The sequence below is a fragment of the Physeter macrocephalus genome, chromosome 14, assembly GCF_002837175.3.
Source record: "Physeter macrocephalus isolate SW-GA chromosome 14, ASM283717v5, whole genome shotgun sequence".
Lineage (NCBI taxonomy): Eukaryota > Metazoa > Chordata > Mammalia > Artiodactyla > Physeteridae > Physeter > Physeter macrocephalus.
The window spans coordinates 123,044,752-123,067,598 of record NC_041227.1 but is presented as its reverse complement, the minus strand read 5'-3'; the positions used below and the strand labels follow the sequence as shown (position 1 = coordinate 123,067,598).

At 62.0% G+C, this 22,847-nt stretch overlaps 1 protein-coding gene across 1 annotated transcript in view; it reads left to right on the top strand.

The window, feature by feature from the left end:
* Positions 1 to 15,150, top strand: part of LOC102995058 (BAH and coiled-coil domain-containing protein 1) — a 61,887-nt gene extending 46,737 nt beyond the window's left edge. The window contains exons 20-36 of the mRNA XM_055089805.1: positions 1,075 to 1,274; positions 1,413 to 1,549; positions 2,204 to 2,314; positions 4,512 to 4,632; positions 5,473 to 5,768; positions 6,545 to 6,723; positions 6,823 to 7,124; positions 7,934 to 8,041; positions 8,128 to 8,275; positions 8,360 to 8,474; positions 8,576 to 8,651; positions 8,777 to 8,885; positions 9,623 to 9,742; positions 9,909 to 10,085; positions 10,192 to 11,378; positions 11,969 to 12,205; positions 12,824 to 15,150. Coding sequence (XP_054945780.1) covers positions 1,075 to 1,274; positions 1,413 to 1,549; positions 2,204 to 2,314; positions 4,512 to 4,632; positions 5,473 to 5,768; positions 6,545 to 6,723; positions 6,823 to 7,124; positions 7,934 to 8,041; positions 8,128 to 8,275; positions 8,360 to 8,474; positions 8,576 to 8,651; positions 8,777 to 8,885; positions 9,623 to 9,742; positions 9,909 to 10,085; positions 10,192 to 11,378; positions 11,969 to 12,205; positions 12,824 to 13,033 — 3,833 coding nt within the window. The 3' untranslated portion in view covers positions 13,034 to 15,150. The remainder of the gene's footprint in view (positions 1 to 1,074; positions 1,275 to 1,412; positions 1,550 to 2,203; positions 2,315 to 4,511; positions 4,633 to 5,472; positions 5,769 to 6,544; positions 6,724 to 6,822; positions 7,125 to 7,933; positions 8,042 to 8,127; positions 8,276 to 8,359; positions 8,475 to 8,575; positions 8,652 to 8,776; positions 8,886 to 9,622; positions 9,743 to 9,908; positions 10,086 to 10,191; positions 11,379 to 11,968; positions 12,206 to 12,823) is intronic.
* Positions 15,151 to 22,847: the final 7,697 nt, after the last annotated feature.

Sequence of the window (22,847 nt, the reverse complement as noted above, 5' to 3'; positions counted from 1 at the left end):
GTGTCCACCTGTGCTTTGTCCCATTACTGAGGGTGGGTCACCCTGATGACTCCATCAAGGCTATGGCTGGGCACGTCCCCTTTTGTAGTTACTAAGTATTCCGTGGGGAGGGACTTTGAAATGGTGCGATATCCCCTTCCTCTTCAAACATTGAATTCATTTATCTATATCAGTGTGACTTGTGGATTTTTATTCGCTTCAATCCGTTATAATTTGTCACTGTCACTATTTAATCTTGGTGATTGAATTGTCTCAGATTTGGCCCCTTCAGCTCACCCCGAACTTCCCAGTCCCTGGAATCAGCCATTTCTCCAAGGAGCCCAGTTCCTTTTCTCAGAGAATTTTAGAAGCCAAGTTCAGGGTGCTAGGTGTGCTCGTTGCTACTGGGGTGTTGCTGCTCTCAGGCCTTCTCAGAGGGCAGAGCTGGCTGTGTGTTCTAGAAATCACGACTGCCCACTGACACCTCCAGCTCTAGGCACCCTGTCTGACCCCACAGGGCTCATCCTGGCTGGTTCCTTCCCCAGCTGTAACTCCTCCTACGATCAGCCCACCTGTGCATGCCCAACCCCCATTTCTGCCACCACCCTCTCCCCGTGGTGGCACTCAGTCCCAAGTCTCCACTCCAGGCCTGTCCCCTGAATGGACACTGCCCTCCACTGGTTCGGCTCTGACCCTGCACTGGGCCATCCCTCTCCCCACTAGGTCTGTGACACTCCGGGTTTTCATGGATCTGGAAGAGGGCAAAAATGCAAGGCAGTTTCTGTTAAGAGCATAACAAGCCACGTGCCTAAATGGTTTGGGCACTGTCCTGAGGACTTGTGCCATCCCAACTGGCCTGGCCCACAGTAACCAAGGGTGACATCTCTGCCACCCAGAGCGGAGCCGAGTGCTAGGTGCCCATCTCATTGTTCCAGGCCGCCTCACTCTGCATGTCTCAGGGAGTCCGGCTGCCTCCGGGCGTCTGGGGGTGGGGGGTGGGTACACGGGGTAGGAGGGAGTAGTCTGGGCTGTGCTGAGATGCAGGCTGACATCAAGAGCCTCTTGCACACACACTGACCCTCATGTCCCCCGCAGAGGAGGAGGATGTGCTAACCTTCAACCTGCAGCGCCTGGCCACGCTGGCCTCAGCCTGGTCCCTGGTAGAGGCTGCAGGCCTGGACAGCCCCGCCTCCTTGGCCCAGCCCCCCACTGCCGATTCCTGCAGGGCTCCCACGCTCACCCCCCGTATGCAGATCCTGCAGCGCAAGGACACCTGGACCCCCAAGACCAAGCCTGTGAGTGGGGGGCCCTGGTCGCCCCCATCGCCCAGTGCCATGACCTGGGGGAGGCCTCGAGTGCCCAGGCTGGCCGCCTACCCACCCCATCTTGGTCCCCTAGCTGGGCTCACAGGCCCCTGTGCCCCTGCCTACTAGGTATGCCCCCTGAAGGCTGCCATCGACCGGCTGGACACGCAGGAGGTAGAGATGCGCGTGCAGCTGGCGGAGCTGCAGAGGCGCTACAAGGAGAAGCAGCGAGAGCTGGCCCGGCTGCAGCGCAGGCATGACCATGAGTATGGCCCGGGCTGGGCTGGGCTGGGGAGGGCTGTGGCGTGGCTTGGGGAGACACCCCCAATTCAGGCACTGGGGCAGATGTGGGCGCAGCCCAGCCCAGGGCCACCACCTTGTGGGCAGAGGTCAACCTGTGTGTGCTGGGCTGAGTTGGGCCAGAAGTGGGGGCCTGGGAGGGTCCCCAGAGGTAGTGGAAGGTTGAGGCGTTCACTCAGCAGAGAAACCAAGGGAGAGTGGGGGGGTGGAAGAACCACCCAACATAGACTGGTGCAAGGCAGAGGCCGGTCCTCATGATAGGGGGGCAAAGGGTGAGAACAGTGGTGTCTGAGAGGGGGCTGGGAGGCCGGGGCAGGACTGGGGTGTGGGAGGGCGGAGGGAACCCCAAAGTTGCCGTAGCAGTGAGGGGAGCTCACCTGACTGGAGTGTACAGGATGGCTGGAACTGGGAAGCAGGGATGGTGGGGGCAGCAGGGACGCTGGCTCAGCCTTGCCCTCTGTTTGGGGACCAGGCTCCCGCCAAATCTTGGGAGGGCCCGCCCCCCACCCCCCGCCCCCCCACCCCCAGCCACAGCCCCCAAGGGCATTGCCCTCTCCTGGACCCCTGTCAGGGAGCCAGGACAGGCGTCAGCCTCTGACCACCCCTCCTGTGGCTCCCAGGAGAGACGAGAGCTCGCGGAGCCCTGCCAGGCGAGGGCCCGGCCGGCCGCGGAAGCGCAAATACTCCAGCTTGCTGCCTGCCCTGCGACCCAGCGAAGGCAAGAAAGTCAAGTGAGTCTTGCACGCATGGGCCCCGTGGGGTGCCTGGGGCCGGAGGTTACTCAGTGTCGCTGGGCTGGCCCAGGTGCCCTTGAGGCCCGGGCAGTGGGGGCTGTGCTCCTCTCTGGCTTCCGTGGCCGCTGGGCCTCCCTCACAGCTTCTCCTGAAGACCCAGAACCCCGGGCCAGCCGCGGTGGGGAGCGTCTGGGGCACTGAGCCCATAGCAGACAAGCCCCTCCCCCTGGGCCTGGGGCGTGGCCACACCAGCTCCACGCACCTGGCCGTGGCCGGCCGGGGCTGTGGCATCCCACCTGCCAGGCCCCAGCCCCAACCCGGCCCCACGAGTGCGAGGCGGCGTTGCGGAAAAGCCTCTTTATCTGCACCGTATAGAGTCGTTGGTCACGCTGCGGTGCTGCGCGCGGCTGCCGACGCGCGGTTATTATCCATTACCCGCCCGGCGCAGTCATTGGCGCGCTCCCGGGCCTGGTATAATTGTCCTTCTCGGCTACAAATTGCCTCTCCCGGCAGGCCCATTTGCATAAATCCTCGAGCTCCTCCAAACACGATTGGCGCGACGTGTGCGCACTGCATCAATCCTGATGATTTGGTAATAATAGTTAAATCGGCACTAAATGGTTCCTTCAATTAAGACAGAGGCAAAAAATTAATCTCAGGGCTTTATGTCACAAAACATTAGCAAACGTGGAGAAGGTTACAGGGAGGGGAGTTCGCGTAGGCTGCTGCGGGCGGGGAGGGGATGCACCATATGGCTGGGGGGCCTCCCCAGGCTGTCCCTCCGCCCTGCCCAGGTGTCACCCCGCGGGGGCTCCAGGGGCCTCCCTTTGAGGACCAGCCAGAACTGTAGGGGCTGCTGGCTAAGACCAGGGCCTGGCAGGGGGCCCTGTTGGGGAGCCCCTGGCAAAGCTGCCCCATGCTTTGCTCGAGCCCGCCTGGCGCCAAGCCCCTGCCTGACCCTGGAAGCCCCATCCTGGTGCTTGCATTGTGGCCGCTTTCTCCACTGACCTGAGAAAACAGGCCCTGGCTGGACGGGGAAGGAAACCAAGGCCAGGGCCCTCCCTTCCTAAGGATCGGGGTTCCCTCTCACCCTCTCCCCATCTCAGGCTCCTACCCACTCTCCATCCCTCTGTGGGGCCCCTGCCCTTCAGTAGCTGCTGACAGTTGGGCCCAGGCAGGAAGTGGGAGGGCCAAGGCCCGGGGGCCAAGCATGGTTCCGGGCCGGCTTCCTGCCTGGCCTCTCTGGGCAGGAAGGTAAAAGTTGACGTCTGGCCGCACAAGGCCAGGGCCGGGCCAGGGCCCTCAGCCTCCATCTGTGACTCATTTTCATTAATGCTATGTGGGTAAGGGAGGGAGTAGGTGAGAGGCCCAGCCCCCAGCCCCTGTCTGGCAAAGGACAGGCAGCCAAGCTCCCAGCCTCACACCTGTGGGACACAGGGAAACAGGCTCAGAGTCAGCAGCTTCCAGGGCCCCATCTGGGAGCTGGGTGGGGGGTGCAGAGTTCCTCCTTTGAGACAGAGAATTGAGCTCAGGGGACAAAGCTCTGAGGGGTCTGAGCCCAGCACTGGGGGTCCCTGGGGGCTAGGAGGCAGAGCCTGGGCACGAGTTTCTCTGGCTGCTGCCCCCCACATCCTCTTCCTGGCAGTGGCAAAGACGCTCGGGGTGGATCCCTTTCTCAGGGGCCTCTCCTGATGCCCTCTTTGTTCCTAACTGCGGTAGCTGCTGGCCTTTGCACTCACCAAGTGACCTTAGTGAGTGCAAAGGCCCGCATGATCCCACCCCAGCCTTGCAGAGAGGCACAATTTAAAGCATCCCCATTTTCCAGGTAGATAGACTGAGGCCACAGCCCAGGTCACACAGTGGCCCAGCTGGCCACAGAGCCCTGGCCCCCGAGCACTGGGCTGCCCCTCCCCAGTCATTGGGCAGAGGGGGCTAGCTAGGTAGCGGGTGCCCGGGGGCTCAGCACTGGCTTGGCCCCCCTGGCCTCCCAGCAGCTCTGTGTGCTTAGAGGAGACTGGCCCAAGGGCACAGCCTTGGCCGGGAAAGAAGCAGGGCCCTTACAGGGGCAAGTGGGTCTCCCAGACATGCAGCTGCACCACATGACCCACCGCGGCGCCCTGGCTGCCGCCACAGGGACTGTCTCGGGGACAAGGCCCAGGCGCCCAGGTGTGACCTGCGCCCCCCGTGCTCCCAGGGCAGTGCGGTCCAGCCTGAGCCTGCTGTGCACGGAGCTGCGGGGCGGCGATGATGAGCCCTCGAAGAAGCGAGGCCGGCTGGAGAAGGGCGCCTACGTGGGCCTGCAACCCGCATCTGTGGTGAGTCCCACAGCAGCCTCACCCTCAAGCCCGGGTGCAGGATGTCAGATGGACAGGACAGGGGGCAGGCGGTAGACCAGCCCCAGGCCAAACACTGCCACCCCGCCCTGCCCCGTGCCACCATCCAGCTGGGGCCCCACTGCTCGGATGAGCAGACAAGGCCCAGCGAGCATCACGTGTTTCACACAGAGGCGAGCCTCTGAAGCTGCAGGTATGACCCGGGGCTGGTTATGCTCCATGACACCTCCCCTCACTCCGCTCACTCCAGCGGGAGGAAAGGAACATACAGTTATCGTAGGTCACAGGAAGACTTTTCGGGAGGGAGGGCCCACAACGTCAGGTGCATACCTGGTGTAGTGGGTGGACCAAGGGCACGGCCCCTCCCTGGGGACAGGCTTCCCCAGGGGTGCCAGCACCCCATTCCTTCTCAGTGCGGCGGGTGCCTCCCACCCCTCACCTATTCTGGGGTCCTGGGAGGGACAGGTGAGAGGTGGGTCTGAGTCTGTTGTCACTTTGCCTGTTCCTCCCAGAGCAGGAGGCTAGTCCCTCTCTCTCTAGGACGTGACAAACACCTGGGCCCTTGGCCTCCCTCCGCCAAACTGAGTAGGCTGGGCCGTCCGGGGAGGCTGTGAAATGGGGGACAGGGCAGGCACAAGTTTAGGCTCCAGTGGGCAGGCCCTGTGCCCCGGGGCCAGACTCCCTCTCAGGCATTTTGGAGGGCAAGGCCAGCGAAGTGCCACCTTCCAAGCCCAGCACTGGCAGACGGGAGGCCGAAGGTCGCAGGGCCGTGACTCAGGGTGGGGGACCCGGTGACTGCAGCCTCCACCTGCCCGTTTACAGGAGAAGGTTCGGTGCAAGAAGAGCAGCGGTCAGGGCGACCTGGCATCTGCAGTGGCCCACAAGGTGGCCCAGCTGAAGCCAAAGGTCAAGAGCAAGGGGCTGCCCACCAGCCTCAGCCCCTTCCGGCGGAAGGAGGCCACCCCAGGGGGTCGCATCCGGAAGAAGCTGTCACGAGCCAAGAGCGCCAAGGTGTCTGGGGCAGCCCGGCACCCACAGCCGGATGGTGGCGTTGCTGGCAGGGAGACACCTAAGTTCCCAGCCCAGCCGGCAGCGGCCGCAACACACGAGGCAGGCAAGTTGCTGGTCTGAGCAGCACAGCCAGGACCTCCACGGTCACTGGGGGCTGGGGGAGTGGGTGGGCGGGAGCTGGGACAGCCATCAGAGCCTGGTCAGGGCTCATTGCGTATGCCGGACACAGGGAGAACCTCTCACTGGCCCAGGATGGGTTCTCCGTGCCCCACCCCGACACGGGGGGCCACAGGGAGAAAAGAGGCTGCTGGATGCATCCTGGAAAGAGGGGCTAAAAATAGCCCTTCTGCCTGCTCCAGCCTGCCTTCCTGCAGTGTCCGGCCGGGTGACCTGGAGGGGTTATCTGGCCCCCAGCAAACACACATGTCCAGAAACAGGAGCCTGGAAAAATAGATACTTCCTCCCTGCCAGCCCCTGCCCCCTCCCCCAGGTCCCCCCTGTGAAAGAACAAAGGGAGGGAAGAGGAAGCAGGAAACAGGAGGGCATCTGGCAGGGGGACGAGGGAGGGGAAGGTGCTGCCCTGGGGAAGGGGATCCCCAGCCCTGCAAGGTGGGTGCTCCACTGCCCAGCGCATAAGAAAGGAAAACTGAGGCAGAAAAAGGGAGGTCAGAGAGGCAGCCCCTTCTCCTTTCTGGTCCAAACACCCTCACCTGGACACCTGGCCCAGGTGCCTGCCCTAGAAGCAGCCCCGGGATGACAATGACGGGCTCCACTCAGCCCCCAACACATCCATACATGCGAATGATCCGCTCCCCCGACCCCACCCCAAAATGGCACTGCTCTGACGCCAAATCACCTGGACCACCCGCCTCTCCCCAGGCAGCGGCTCGGACAGTGAGAACTGCGAGGGTCTGTTGGAAACAGAGGCACCCCCCAAGGAGCCCGGGCTGGCACTGCACGCTGGGGCCCGCGTGGCCGTGCTGGGGCCCTCGCCCTCCTCCGTGGTCAAGATGGAGGCCAACCAGAAGGCCAAGAAGAAGAAGGAGAGGCAGGGCTTGCTAGGTACCCAGGGGGTGAGGGCGGGCTGGGGCAGGCCTGGCCGATGAGGGCCCCAGCAGGCAGCTGGGGCTCCTGCGACGCCTTCCCTCCCTCCCTCCCCAGGGGCCTGCCGCCTGTCCAGCCCCGAGAGTGAGGTCAAAGTCAAGAGGAGGACGGTGAAGGCCAAGGTGGGCAGCAAGCTGGAGCAGGCCCCGGGGCGCAGGCCCCCAGGTGGGCCCGGCAAGAAGAAAGCCAAGGGCAAGGCCAAGGGCAGCCTGCGGGCAGAGCCGGGGGCCACACCCGGCAGGGAAGCCCTCTGCAGCCCCACCCGGGCCTTCACCTGCCACGAGGAGGGCAGCAGGCTGGCCAGCGAGCGCCTCAAGAGAGCCACGCGCAAGAGCACGATGCTCCAGCCAGGGCTGCGGGTGAGGGCCAGTGGGCACCCCAGGGCCCTGGGCCCAGCAGGGTGGGTGCCAGATGTGAAAGGCCTTCGGGGACATTTACTCCACTCTTCTTCTCTACTCGCTACACCAAGTCACACTCTGGGACTCACATTCAGGGTCACACTCAGGGTCAGCCTGAGTCACACCATGGTCGGGCTGGGGGCAGGAAGGCTGGTGCCACCCTCACCTCAGCCCCTCCCCTCCGACAGCGGAAGAACGGGGCCCTGTCCATCGCCCTGTCGCCCCGCAACGCCAAGGCCATCCTGGGGAGGGGCAGGAAAGCGGGCAAGGTGAAAACCAAGGCTGTCGGGGACGGTGAAGGCCAAGGTGGGCAGCAAGCTGGAGCAGGCCCCGGGGCGCAGGCCCCCAGGTGGGCCCGGCAAGAAGAAAGCCAAGGGCAAGGCCAAGGGCAGCCTGCGGGCAGAGCCGGGGGCCACACCCGGCAGGGAAGCCCTCTGCAGCCCCACCCGGGCCTTCACCTGCCACGAGGAGGGCAGCAGGCTGGCCAGCGAGCGCCTCAAGAGAGCCACGCGCAAGAGCACGATGCTCCAGCCAGGGCTGCGGGTGAGGGCCAGTGGGCACCCCAGGGCCCTGGGCCCAGCAGGGTGGGTGCCAGATGTGAAAGGCCTTCGGGGACATTTACTCCACTCTTCTTCTCTACTCGCTACACCAAGTCACACTCTGGGACTCACATTCAGGGTCACACTCAGGGTCAGCCTGAGTCACACCATGGTCGGGCTGGGGGCAGGAAGGCTGGTGCCACCCTCACCTCAGCCCCTCCCCTCCGACAGCGGAAGAACGGGGCCCTGTCCATCGCCCTGTCGCCCCGCAACGCCAAGGCCATCCTGGGGAGGGGCAGGAAAGCGGGCAAGGTGAAAACCAAGGCTGTCAGCAAACAGGTAGCATCCCCACCCCGACCTTGGGGCCCAGCCAGCCCTGACCCCTCCTGCCCCTCCCAAGAGAGCTGACACTTCTGACCCCCCAGGGCAAGGGCCGGGCGGTGAGCCGGCTGCTGGAGAGCTTCGCAGTGGAGGACGACTTTGAGTTTGAAGACGGCAGCAGCCTCTCAGAGGAGGAGGAGGAGGAGGAGGAGGCCAGCGGCCCCCTGAGCGCCGAGCAGAGCGCCGCCTTGGGTGAGCGGCCGGGAGGGGACACTGAGCATCCGGGGCCAGCGGTGGGTGGGTGGGGGCCAGGTGCTGACACCCCCATCTCCCCAGCACGCTCATGCACCATCCACAAGGAGGACCTACAGGACGGGCTGCCCGTGCTCATCCCCAAAGAGGACAGTCTGCTATACGCGGGCAGCGTCAGGACGCTGCAGCCCCCTGACATGTAAGGCCTGGGCGTGCGCAGGGAGGGATGTGGGCTGAGGCCTGAGCGGGAGGTGGTGGATGCGCAGGCCTGTCTCATGCTCCCCTACCCCTGCCCCTCAGCTACAGCATCGTCATCGAGGGTGAGAGAGGCAACCGGCAGAGGATCTACTCACTGGAGCAGCTGCTGCAGGAGGCGGTGAGGGGACAGCCCCCGCTCGGCTCACCACCCCAGGGAGGTGGGCCTGGCTGCACCCAGCCCCTCCCAGGCACCCCTTGGCCAGCCCTGCCCACTCACGGCCGCCGCCCCCACCGGTCCCGCAGGTTCTCGATGTCCGGCCACAGTCCAGCAGGTACCTCCCGCCCGGCACAAGGGTCTGTGCCTACTGGAGCCAGAAGTCCCGCTGCCTGTACCCAGGCAGCGTGGTGCGAGGTAAGCCCCGCCCAAGGACCCCCAGGGAGGCCCATCAGCCCCTCCCCTTAGGCGAAGCTGCAGATGAGAGACCCGAGTGCCAGGGAGGGGACCCTGTCTCTCAAGGAGGGCCTCCCGCCAGCCCTGCTTCCCAAGCCGGAGCGGGTCAGACAGAGCAGATGATAACATCAGCTCCCTGGTCGCCAGGAAAAGGCGAGGGGGGACCTGCGGTGAGGACCGGGTGGAGCCTCGGGCTGTCCAGAAGGCCTAGCAGAGAAGGGGCCCCAGAGCCCCAGACCTGAGGGTTATAAACTGGTCACCTGGGCACCAGCTTTCCTGGGGTAAATCCTTCTGCCCCTTCCCCCAGGCACAGGATGTGGGGACCCTGCAGTCTGACAGGTGCGGGGGCAGGTGGGCGGGCGGGCCTCAACCAGGCATGTGTTTGCACACATGCGCGTGTGCGTAGGGGGAGGTCAGGGCCCCGCGTCCCTGTGAGCGTGCCCTGGGATGCGGGTGATGGATGGCGGTAACATTGCCTCTCCGGCCGCACTCCGGGAGGTGGAGGGGAGGCAGGCTGCTCCCAGCTGCCATGGCAGCTCCAAGGTCAAATGTGATCAGGGAGCAGAATATCCCAGCATCATCTGTCAGGCGCTACGGAGCCCATCCTGTCATCCTCCCGTCCCGGCCACCCGGCCACCAGGGAGAACCCCGTGGGCCCTGAGCAGAGGGCCCCGTGCTCAGGTGGGCCCTGTCTCCAGGCACCTCCAGTGATGAGGAAGAGGACCTGGACTCCGTGGTGGTGGAGTTTGACGATGGGGACACTGGCCACATCGCCGTCTCCAACATCAGGCTGCTGCCTCCGGACTTCAAGATCCAGTGTGAGCCCCCGGGCCCTCCAGCGTGGGGTCCTTACCTTTCTGGGTCAGCCCCTATGGCTGGAGTCGGGCTGGGCCTCCCCTGGCTCCAGACAGTCTCCCAAGGAGGGAGCAAGGGGAGGCGGTCACCCTGGCAGCACAGCGCTGAGGCCACTGGTCCACTCTGCAGGCACAGAGCCCTCACCAGCCCTGCTGGTGTCCAGCAGCTGCCGAAGGACCAAGAAATCTGCCTGCGAGGCACCCCCGCCCGGTGAGGCCACCGCTCCCAGCCTGTCTCCCAAGGCACATGATGGCCCTGAAGCCTCAAAGACCCCCGGGAAGAAATCCGTAGGCAAAGACAAAGCTGGTACTCGCGGGACTGCGGGGACCTCGGGTGGGGAGGCGCCCTCGGGAGTGGGGGACCAGAAGGGGCGGGCAGGTAGTTCCTCTGACTCTCCCTGGCCTCTCCCCAGGCAAAGCGGAGCTCCCGGCCTCTGGTACCAAGCCCTCCGCGGGGGCCTCAGACCACTTCCTGGGCCGCCGGGGCAGCCCGCTGCTGAGCTGGTCAGCGGTGGCGCAGACCAAGCGGAAGGCGGTGGCCACGGCCGCAGCAGGTGGCAAGGGGCCGGGCGTGCTGCAGAACCTCTTCCAGCTCAACGGCAGCACCAAGAAGCTGCGGGCCCGCGAGGCGCTGTTCCCCGTCCACAGCGTGGCTGCTCCTGTGTTTGGCAACGGCTTCCGCGCCGACTCCTTCAGCAGCCTGGCCAGCTCCTACGCTCCCTTTGTCGGCGGGGCCGGGCCCGGCCTGCCCGGCGGTGCCCACAAGCTGCTGCGGGCCAAGAAGGCTGAGCGGGCGGAGGCCGAGAAGGGTGGGCGGCGGCGGGCGGGAAGCGAGTTCCTGGTCAAGCTGGACCATGAGGGCGTGACCTCCCCCAAGAGCAAGAACTGCAAGGCGCTGCACGCGGGTGACAAGGATGTGGGGCCCAGGCCAGGGAGGCCCCTGCCCAGCCCCAGCTATGGGCACCCGGCCCTCGTGGGCAAGGACAGGAAGGGGCGGTCGCCTGTCCACCCGCTGCCCGTGGGGCTGGCGCTGCGCAAGTTCGCAGGCCAGGCCGAGTACCCGCTGCCCTGCGACAGTGACTGCCACAGCTCCTACTCAGACGAGGAGGAGGACGGGCCTGGCCTGGCCCCCGGCGTGCCCTCCCGCTTCCTCGCCCGCCTTTCCGTGTCCTCCTCCTCCTCGGGCTCGTCCACCTCCTCCTCCTCGGGCTCCCTGTCCACCTCCAGCCTCTGCTCCTCAGATGACGAGGGCTCCTCCTACAGCTCAGACGAGGAGGACCCAGCCCTGCTGCTGCAGACCTGCCTCACCCACCCGGTGCCCGCCCTCCTGGCCCAGCCCGAGGCCCTGCGCTCCAAGGGGGCTGGCCCACACCCGCACGCCCAGCGCTGCTTCCTGTCCAGGGCCGCGGTGGCCGGTGGGGGCGTGGGCGCGGGCCCCAGCAGCGGCAGACCCAGGCTCAAGCGCAAGGAGGCCCTGAGCTTCTCCAAAGCCAAAGAGCTGTCCCGGAGGCAGCGGCTGCCCTCCGTGGAAAACCGGCCAAAGATCTCAGCCTTCCTGCCCGCCCGGCAGCTCTGGAAGTGGTCGGGGAACCCCACACAGGTGGGTGGGCCCAACTGTGCACACTTACACACGAGGCCTCCCTGTCCACCTCCAGCCTCTGCTCCTCAGATGACGAGGGCTCCTCCTACAGCTCAGACGAGGAGGACCCAGCCCTGCTGCTGCAGACCTGCCTCACCCACCCGGTGCCCGCCCTCCTGGCCCAGCCCGAGGCCCTGCGCTCCAAGGGGGCTGGCCCACACCCGCACGCCCAGCGCTGCTTCCTGTCCAGGGCCGCGGTGGCCGGTGGGGGCGTGGGCGCGGGCCCCAGCAGCGGCAGACCCAGGCTCAAGCGCAAGGAGGCCCTGAGCTTCTCCAAAGCCAAAGAGCTGTCCCGGAGGCAGCGGCTGCCCTCCGTGGAAAACCGGCCAAAGATCTCAGCCTTCCTGCCCGCCCGGCAGCTCTGGAAGTGGTCGGGGAACCCCACACAGGTGGGTGGGCCCAACTGTGCACACTTACACACGAGGCACACCATGTGTCTTTCCTACACACTCTCTGCGTCTCTCTCTGTCATTCTGTCCTGTGTCCCCTGCCCGCCGCTGTCCCCGAGGCTCCTGTCCTCACCGCCCTCTGCCCCTGGCTGTCTCCTACAGAGACGCGGCATGAAGGGGAAGGCCAGGAAGCTGTTCTACAAGGCCATCGTCCGGGGCAAGGAGACGCTTCGCATCGGGGACTGTGCTGTCTTCCTGTCGGCTGGGCGGCCCAACCTGCCCTACATCGGCCGCATCGAGAGCATGTGGGAGTCGTGGGGCAGCAACATGGTGGTGAAGGTCAAGTGGTTCTACCACCCAGAGGAGACCAAGCTGGGGAAGCGGCAGAGCGACGGGAAGGTGGGGCCTGGGGGGGGGGGTTCCGGGGGTGTGGGCAGGCTCAGAGTGGGGGGCCTGGGAAGGGGTATCTCAGCAACTGGCACCAGCAGCCAGAAGGGGAGTGGTCATCTATGGACATCCCTCGCCCCCGGTTCCCACACCTCAAGGCCTCCCGGCCCAAGGGTGCCGTGGGCCCCACAGGGAGTAACACGGCTGAGGGCTCAGGCCCCAGAGCCAGGCAACCTGGATCCCTCCCCAGCTGGGCCTTTGTGGCTCCCCATGCAATGGGTGACAGTTTCACCTTGTGGGGGGCTGTGGCCCACAGCAGCCTGTAGCACCAAACAGGTCCTGCCCTCAGCAGCCCATGTCCCCCACCACGGGCCCTCTGATCCCTGCCTCCCAAGGTCAACCCAAGACAGAAAATGCCCCCAGCTCACTCTCCAGTCTTCCCTGAGAACCATGTTTGCAGACGGTGCAGAAACAAGTGTTTCTTCAATTCTGCCAGCCCGCTGGGGGTCCGGGCGCAGACCCCGGCCACACAGTTAAGAGCTTATCCAGAACTGAGGGTCCCGGGTCGGGTGGGGTGCGCTGGCCAAGGCCAGACCTGACGCCATGCGCTCCTCGCCCCCCCTTCCCCAGCAGAACGCGCTGTACCAGTCCTGCCACGAGGATGAGAACGACGTGCAGACCATCTCCCACAAGTGCCAGGTAGTGGGGCGTGAGCAGTACGAGCAGATGACACGGAGCCGCAAGTACCAGGACCGGAGGGACCTCTACTACCTGGCGGGCACCTACGACCCCACCACCGGGCGCCTGGTGACGGCCGATGGTGTGCCCATCCTGTGCTGAGCCTGCACAGACCGGCTGCAGGTGACCCACCTGCCCCGCCATGCCCAGCGCCAGAGCCACAGGGACGTGAGGACGTGAGGACCCAGCCCCACGCCTCCGAGCGGGAGGCTGGCCCACACCTCGGAGGGGCAGGTCTGAGCAAATATGCAAACCCACCAAGGCAAGATCCAGGCTTTTTTATTATTTTCCCTGAAAAGAGAGAGAGCTTTGGGGCATCAGAACCCAGTTCCATCCGTCTGCTGCAGAGGGTCAGCTGTGCCCCGACTGGGACCTACCGGCCCTCTCTGTTTTCCCACATCGGCAGTTCACGAGAGATTAGAATCCAAGCCATATTTTCCCTAGTACCTCCGACTGTCTCCCACCAGGGAAAGCAGAAATCAGGTGTGTTGTCTATTTATTTCTCTATGTAAATATTGTATTTCTGCGGGAAAGTTTTATGGAAAAAAAAGCCGAAAAGGATTTTTTTTTCCTCACACGCGTAACGAGGGTATGCGTGCGTGAGTGTGTGTGTGTGTGTGTGTGTGTGTGTGTCTATGTATGTGTGTGTGTAGAGATTTTGTTCTGGGGGGGGCGGGTTTTCTTTGAAAATGCACTGTTTTCCTCAGCCTAGCTGAGTTCCAACTGGGGCATCTGTGACGACAGAGGCAGCTGGGGGTGGGGGCAGGGGAGCCGGAGGGCACAGAGAGGTCGGACAGGACCCTAGGTTACACCTGTTGATATCTTGGGGGGACTGTCTAAGATGGAAGTCACACTCAAGTTTATTTCCTTTTAATTCATCTCCTGGGAAAAAAAAGATTGGGGGGGTGGGTTTGACGATGAGGGTCCCTCGGGGAGAGAAGGGATGCCAGAAGCAGGCTCCCCAGCCCGAGAGTGTGACAGCAGCCATATATGTATCTTACCTCTGTTTAAAACAAAGCAAAAATGAACAAATATTTTAAACTATCGATAAGAAAAAGTGATGTTTTGATTTTATTTTCTGAATGTTCCAAGTTATTTCTGATGTCCGTCTCAATGGCCAGCTTGTCCAGCCTTCACTCAGAGCAAGGAAGGAACTGGCCCCCGCCAGCTCATGTGGAGGTTTCTGGGACTTTTCTGCGGCCACTTGGCGGGGCCGCTGGCCTGGCAGGCTAGTGCTTGGGGCACAGAGCAGGGTTCCCCCTGCCTACAACCCAGCCTCGGGTGCACGGAGCAGCCTTCTGCCCAGCGCCCTGGCTACTATTGTGCCATGTGGGTGTCCCAGACCCTCAGCACCACACCCGTAACCCTGGAGAACTCATCACACCTTCACTTCTCCTGAGGCCAAGAGGGACAAGCAGAGCAAGCCAGACCCGTGGCCCAGCAGCCCTTGTCCCCGAAAATACGCACTGAAGGCCACGTGCTCCCACGTCTCACCACACTAAGTCTCCCCTGGCCACACTGGGAGCCCCAGGAAAGTCCCCCAAGTTAGCCACTGCTCCTTAGGATGGGCTCTCGTGTGACCCACAGACACAGGCCAGGTACCTGGGAAATAAGGGATGTTAGTGGGTGCCCGGGCCCCTTTTCCTTTCCAACCAGGAAATCACCCCTCCCCCACTCCTGGTGGCTCCACGGGAAGTATAGGGACAGGGAGGGGTTCCCCTGCACCCCAGCTTCCTTCTCCCACCCCAACTCTCCCCTTTGTCTCGGCTCGAGTGCAATATTTCCTTCCTGGTGGTCGTCCTGGAGAGGCGGCTGAGGTCCTGCTGGCGGCTGGGGAAGCGGGAAGATGCTGTGGAGAGCCGCGGCCAGTGCCAAGGCATGTGTGGGGAGGGCCCGACCACAGAAATTAGAACCTGAGGCTACTTCCAACCCCAAGCACCGAGGCAGGAACGAACGAACAGGCAGCCTTTTCTTGGCCTCCCGCCCTCCCATTGGTTCTTCTCCCTAGTCCATGGATTTTTGTCCTTTGCTTTTCTCTTCCCGTCCGCCTCTGTCCGCGTGCGTGCGGACAGCGCGGCCCCTCCCACCATGGTTAAACCTGGCAAAAGCACGACTCTTGTAAATGTGTAAACTAAGAGGATGGTTGAATTTTTTTTTCAATGTAAACACTAAAAACAAACAAAAAAAATACAAAGGTTTTATGAACAGCAAACTCTATGTAAAGGCATTTTAGTATTAAATTTTTTATTGATAACTTGCTTAAGAATAAATATATGAACTATTGTGCAGGTTTTCAATGGTCCGGAATCCTAACTGCACCCCAGTGTCCGTGTGTGTGTCCCATGGGGACTCCCTGGAGGCCCCAGAGGCTAGGGTCTCAGCCGATGAGGGACTGGGACATCTGGGTCAGGCCTATCTCGGCTGCGGCAACCGAGCAGAGCCCCTTGGGGTGTTGGGCCCGTGAGAGGCATATGCAGCCAGAATGATTTTGGGGCGGCCTTGGCCTTTGAAAGCCCCCAGGATGAGGGTCCCTTATCTTAGTAGATCTCCCCCATGGTGGGTGAGATGTTCATCCTGAACCAGTCCATGGGGCCAGGCCGGGCGCCCCTGGAGGGGAGGAGTGGAGGGCACAGACGCAGGAGGAAGGGCGGTCCCCAAAGCGCAGGGGAGGGGTCTGCGCAGACCAGACAGCAGACGCGCTCCTCAAGGAAGGCATGAATTTACTCATTTGACAAACATTTTCAGCTGTGCAGGAGTAATAAACAGCAGTCCTGATCTTTCAACGGCGGGTTGGGCCCCCAGGGCCTGAGGGTTGTTGGGCGGGGGTACATCTCAATGCCTCCCCCGGCCAGAGAGCCCCACCCAGTGAGGCTGCAGCCCCGAGGGCTTTCCAGGATCCCTACCAATTTGGGGGGGGGTGCTGTTTTTCCTCCATCTCTATGACCCCCTGGGGAGGGACCCCCTCAGCTGGGATTGGGGACCCTGGTGAGGGAACCCCAGGTCAGGACAGATAAGCATGGGGCATGGGGCTGTGACCAGTGTGACCAGCACTCCCCCCCCGCCCCCCCACCCCCACCCCTGCTGGTGTGTCAGGAGCTGCGGGCCATTTGCACATATGCACAGACACACTGCCAGCCCACCAACTCTGGGGCTGCTCCGGGCCGGCCCTGACCATGCCCCTTTCCTCCGAGAGAGCAGAGGGGCAAGACCCCTCCCTGGGATGCAAAAGGACCAGCCAGGGCCCAGAGCATGGAGACCGAGGCCAGGCGAGGCTTGACAAGTTCTTCCCTTGGCCCCTTCCGAGCCCAGCAAGCAAGAGGGGTTAGAGTGGGACTCCTGAGCCGGCGGCCTGGGGCCGCAAGAAGTTGGGACAAACAGTCTGAGTGCCCAGGTTCAGCTGTGCCTGAAGGCAGGCGACCTAGCCCTTGGATTCTCCGAGTCCATGAGTCAGCAGCCCCCACTTTGTGCAGGTGAGTTGGGTTTCCAGCTGCTCAGGAGGGAAGCCCAATTCCAAGGGCTGCAGCAGGGAGAGGGAGCGAGTGGGTCCAGGGGAGGCCTTGGGACCAGGACGAGTGACAGAAGAGGTCTGGGAAAGGAAGGCCTGCTGACCAGGGTTTCTGGCTCAGAGCCCCTCTGTCGGAGGGGGAAGGGGGCAGAGACCCCCTGTGGGCCTGGAAGACCCATCTTCAGTACCTTCGGTTACGTGCTGCAGCAGAGTCCACGCAGGACCTGGGCCAGAGCAGGGAAGAGGGTAGGTGAGGAACACAGCTGGTGGCCAGGAGGGCCGGAAGCTGGAGCCAGACTGTGGCAGAGGCTAGACCCTGACGGGCCCTCGGTGCAAGACGGGGTCTGCACTGTCTGCTGGACAATGAGACACACCGAAGGCTCTAGGCAGAGAGTCCGAAATCAGATTGAGACCACTCCCTCTGTGACCCCCTGAGTCAGAGTTACAGGGGCTTGTCCAGCACGAGGGAGGAGTTGACACCAGAGAAAGACTCTAAGGGCCTGGGGTGGGGGCAGGAGCACAGGTTTGGGCTGGAGGGTGAGGGGGCCCTGAGGGCCAGAAACCAGGGAGGGGTGCCAATGGGCCCAGGAATGTGGGCAGGTGGGGGTGAGCTGGGAGGCAGGTGACTACTGGGTCACAGCAAGTGAGGACCACAGCAGGATTAGGTGAGCCCCCAGGGGTCCGTCCCCAGCAGCCCCATCTCCTCCTCCCCTCCCCCACCCACCCCCTCTTCCCACCTTGACTCAGACAGGGTGGCCCTTGCCTTCCAGAACCTCCTGCCTCCCAGAATAGGGCCTGGGCAAGGGACGGGGGTGGGCACGTGAGGCTGCAGAGCCCCAAGGGTTAAACACACGGGACTACACTTGAATCAAGACAAACGAGCCATTATGTGAAATGCTGAAGCAAGATAAGTGATGGCATTGGGTGAGTGAGATCAATAAAAGTGATGTTTTATCAGGTAGAAATGACAATCTGGCTGATTACAATTTGTTTTTAATACCACAAACCAACCGGGGACAGGGGTTGAAATGTTCGTGCCTGGCTGGGGCGAGGTGGCTGGGGGCTGGGTGGGGAGCTCAGACCCCGGCCAGGGATGCCGGAGCTCGGCTCTGCAGCCTAGCCATTGAGAGGTCACCTGGGCACTCAGCCAGCCAAAGGCCGATGACGAGCCAGGCCCTTGGCGGCCTCCTGAGTCTGCGCAGAGGCCCTACCAGGTTAGGAGGGACCCACCTCTGGGGCCCCTGAGTGAGGAAGTGGACCAGGGCAGCACCAAATAGGGTGACCCTAAGGACTCCCTGGCTCCCAGAGAGAAGCTGGGGTCCGGACCTCCAACCTCCATGCCCCCCGCCCTCTGCTGCCACCCACCCCATTCCCCAGGGCTCCCGGTGACAAGCCAGCACCCCTCCCGAGCCATTTCTGCTCTAAAAGTCAGGCCACCTGCTGAGATCCAGGATAGTGACAAGAGCAGGGCTGCTCGGTGCACAGGGTCAGGCAGACAGACAGGCTAGGGATCACCAAGGTGAGGCCCCACTCAGTGCGCCCCCCAGGGCCAGAGTGCCACTGGCAGGGGCGAGAAGAGGCCCGAGTGACTCGGGCCTCTGGAGAGAAGGATGGGAAAAAGCGGGCTGGGCGAGGTGGCCAGTGGGAGCGCAGAGTCCTAGTCTGTGAACCGGGTCCCTGACGCTTGCCCGCTTATGGGAACGGAGTGAGGTTCATGCAAGGTAGCAAGGGATTTCTGGACCCACATGTGGGCAGAGACCTTTCTCTGGGCCACACGCCACTGCCCAGGTAGGAAGAGAGTGACCGTCAGAGCCCTGGGCCGGGCGCCTCACACTGTCCGCCACGCCACCCCCTCCACTCCCTCCTGGCTGGCAGTGACAAGGCTCAGAGTGTGGGGACATGCGCAGGCCCCGGGCTGGACATAGTGGAGCTGGATTCCACCCCACTGCCTGCCTCAGGGGCCCGGCTCTCCCCCACTTGGGGATGCCTCAGCACCCAGGAAGCTGCCCCAGCAACTCCACCAAGGAGCCCCCTGGCCTCCCCAGGGGCTTGGCCGGGGATTGATGGGGCTTCCCTCTGGCTGCACTGGGGGCACTGCCTACCCTCCCCAACAAATATTCACGGAGCCATCTAGATGTCAGATATGCATCCCACTTGCTGCCCCTATGTGAGAGGGGATGCCTGGCGGGTCCCCAAAGCCACACCTCCCTCCCTCCGCACTATCCTGGGACCCCAGGGCCCCCATGCAGCCCCCGGCCCAGCCCTGAAGATGGCAGGAGCGTGGGGGCTGCTGGGGACAGCGCTCTGGGACAAAGAGGACCCAAGGGAGAGAAACGGGGTGAGCAGAGGGGCCGAGGGTGGGAGTGCTCTGAGCAGCAAACTGGGCTGGGGGCCAACGTTCCTCCTTCCTGCCTGCCCCCCTTCTGCCTACCGGCTGCCCCTTCGCCGGGCTCCAGCTCCCAAAACTCGGCCTGACAGGTGCGCTGCTCATTTGTCAAGCTCTGTGTCCTTCTGAGGCCAGCCCAGGCCCCAGGGACAGTCTCCACCAGAACTGCCAGGGACCAGCCCCCCCGGGAGCTGTGGTGCTGGAGGGTGGTGTGGGCCCTGACGGACAGCACTGGGGCCCCTTCCTTCACCCCCCTCACTAGGAGCCCAGACCAGCTCTGGGGAGAACAGAAAGCAGGTCAGTTACTCAAGGCATGGCAGATTCGGTCACACCTAGATAGCCTGGCCAGCGCAGCGCGAGGCCGCTGCAGGACATGGGAACCAAGGCCATAAACCGAACAGTCTGGGAGGGGCAGGCCCCCTGAGTTGTTCGGCTCCCTGACTCCACATTCTGCTGTCTTAACACCCCCTCCTCAGAGGTTCCTGTCCCCGCCCCACACCCTCACGAGATCTGGGAGGGCCCAGTTCAGGCAGAAAGAGGACAGGCTGGCCTCCAAACTACTCCTCTGTGTTTGGTGCCATATTGAAGGGATAGAGTCTGGAGCCAGAGCTCTCCGGGCATTTACATCAGTTCTGAAGTTCAGACACGTTTCAACTTGCCTTCAGCCTACTCGAATCTCGACGGCTGGGGAGAAGGCCGTCCCCAAGAGGAAAAAGCAGCTTCTAGAAGCAGCCATCTCGGAAGAGCAGCCAAAGAATTGTCCTGTTACTCTGCTGACCGAGAGTGAGCCGCTCAGAACGGAGAGAAGGGCTTGGAACAAGCTTGCCACACAGCTGTGGGCACCTAATGCCACTGCAGAGCTTGGCAAAGCTTTCATTTTCTTAGGTTCCAAGTTCCCCTGACAGCATCCTTTGCCCCCTTCCCCTCCTTAAACCGAGCTTTCAGGCGCTCTCCATCGCAAGCCACCCCCGCCTCAGGGTCAGCGGGGCCTACTCGAATGAGTGTTTCCCGCCTGACTGTGGGGCTCCGGAGGCAGACTGCATCCATCTTCAGAAAGAAAAGGCAAGAGACTGACCCAGCACCCTACACTTGCTGGGCCAATGCCTATTGTTCGGGGAAAAACTTCACCAGTCCTCTCTCCCTCGATGGAGAAGGACAGGGGACCCTGGTGATACCCAGGGCTGGCGGGAAAGCAGCCAACGCCCCCCCCCTTTCCAAACATCCTAGAATCAGCCATCCTGCCCATCAGAGAAGGACATGGACTACATCTTTTCTCAACTCCCACAGATGTGATCTGTTCCTGACAAGAGCACAACTTGTTTCCATCTGTCCACTCATCCATCCATTGTCTATTATTTCAACAAGTATGTGCTGAAGACCTACTGTGTGCTGGGCCCTGTGCCAGGCACCAGAATGAAGCGTCAAGGGCATTATCCAAAGTCCCCGCCCTCCAAGAGCTTGAGCTCAACAGGGAAGAAGGCTGGCACAGAAACCACGGCATCCGGTGAACCCAGAAGCTGTGCAGGGCCCTCCTTAGCACAGAGCAGCTGCAGGCGGAGAAATCCAGGTCAAGGACCCGGTACGGGGGAGGGGAGCTCCTCTCCCAGGAAACTCAGCCCCTGACAGAAGCACTTCTAGGGGCATCCACAGCTGCTTCCTTTAACTGGTTTAATCTGAAGAAAACAATTACAGCTGAAGCAGCTTTCAGAGGACGGCAGGACTAGGGGTTTGCTGGGTGGGAACCTTCTTCCACTGGCATCACCTCAGAAAACAGTGACACAGAGAACAACTCTAGGCCTGAGTTCTCAGCTCTGGGGCAGGCTGGCCCTGAGGCCAGCAGGAACTCTGCTCTTCCTGAGCCTGGGAGTGGAGACTGGGGCTCCACTGAGAAAAAGCGTTCCGGATGGCAGTGGGGTGGGCTAAACCCGAGGCCTCCCACAGCCCCTCTGCCCCAAGGTTCCCAGCAGTCAGGAGCCTCAGGCTCCCCAATCCTACCCGCAGTGATGGAATGGTCCAGAGGCCTCCTCACAATTTGGTTTGCTAAGATGGGAAAGTTAAAACCACCCTTTTTTTTTTTAATGGGCAGAGTACTTTATTTATTTATTTATTTTATTTATTTATTTGGCTGCGTTGGGTCTTCGTTGCTGTGTGTGGGCTTTCTCTAGTTGTGGCGAGCGGGGGCTACTCTTCGTTGCGGCGCGCGGGCTTCTCACTGCGGTGGCTTCTCTTGTTGTGGAACACGGGCTCTAGGCGCGCAGGCTTCAGTAGTTGTGGCTCGTGGGCTCTAGAGCGCAGGCTCAGTAGTTGTGTCTCCCGGGCTTAGGTGCTCCGCGGCATGTGGGATCTTCCCGGACTGCGTGGCATGTGGGATCTTCCCGGACCAGGGCTCGAACCCGTGTCCCCTGCATTGGCAGGTGGATTCTTAACCACTGCACCACCAGGGAAGCCCCAAACCACCCTTTTTATTGGGGAGCTTTCTTTTCTTTTTTAATAAATTTATTCATTTATTTATTTTTGGCTGTGCTGGGTCTTCGTTGCTGCGCATGGGCTTTCTCTAGTCGCAGGGTGAGCAGGGACTACTCTTCGTTGCGGTGCACGGGCTTCTCGTCGCAGTGGCTTCTCTTGTTGTGGCTCACGGGCTCTAGGCACGCAGGCTCAGTAGCTGTGGCTCACGGGCTTAGTTGCTCCGCGGCATGTGGGATCATCCCGGACCAGGGCTCGAACCCTTGTCCCCTGCATTGGCAGGCAGATTCTTAACCACTGAGCCACCAAGGAAGTCCCTATTTGGGAGCTTTTGAACAAGTTTAAGATCTTGCCCCTTGTCAGGAAATCTGTTTTCACTTATAAAAAACAGACTCGGGGGCCGCCGGTGAGCAGGGGGAGAGTCAGGAGACTCCGCCCTGACAGGGTAATTATATTTTTCTCCACCAGGTCCTTCAGCCGACCCCTCTCTGATCCTGGGCAAAGCATCCCGGGACTGGGGCTCCCCAAGGTTCCTGCACTAGCTCCCTTTCTTGGGGTGCCCGTTGGACACAGGCTGGAAGTGGGTGTGGAGGGACCCAGCAAGAAGGGCACACTAGCCCACTGCCAAGGACAGGTCAGCACCAGGGCAGCCTCTGCTCAAGCCACCAAAACTTCCGTGGGATCAGCAGGGAAACCACGCTGCCCCAGCCCCACGGGACTCCCTCCTGAGGCCACCTGTGCATGCAGAGAGCCAGAGCATTTGAAGGCTGCCCAAGGCTACTGTCCCAGTGGCCCAGAAGCCCCTGGCCCAGCAGGAAGAGACTCCTCTGCAGCCCACACCCAGACGACCAGGGAGAACTGCATCACACAGCACACACGAGGCCACGCGGGCAGCCAGGCCACACTCTAGTCATATAACCTCAGCCTAGCCAAGCAGGCTGCCTCCGCCACAGTGGTGGGTTTTGAAGTGTGTATGTGACCCAAGCTGAGCCGATCAGGGTCTAATCCTGGGATTCTCAGGTGAGCTGGAGACGTAAGCACAGCCCTGCTTCGAAAGCCAGGCGGGGTGCATGAGCCCACGGTCACGCAGGTGAAGCCTCTATCTCCTGGCTTGGTACCAGCCTCCTGCAGAACCAACCCCTGACCCGATCTGGTCGCTAGATAAGATACAGGACGCCCAGTTTAATTCGACTTTCAGATAAACAAATAACTTCTAGTAGAAGTATGGTCCATGCAGTAATAGGGGTATACTTATACGAAAAATTATTCAATGTTTGTCTGAGATTTAAATTTAACCCAACATCCTGGGACTTCCCTGGGGGTCCAGTGGTTAAGACTCCGTGCTTCCACTGCAGGGGGCACGAGTTGGATTCCCCGTCAGGGAACTAAGTTCCCGCATACCGCGTGGCACCGTCAAAAAAACCAAAATTTTTTACATAAATAAATAATAAATTTAACCCAACATCATATATTTATTTGTTACTGCGGGACCATGGGTTGAACTTGAAACCACTGTTCAATATAAACTGGGTGCTCCCCAGCCCACCTGGCCATAAGCAGGT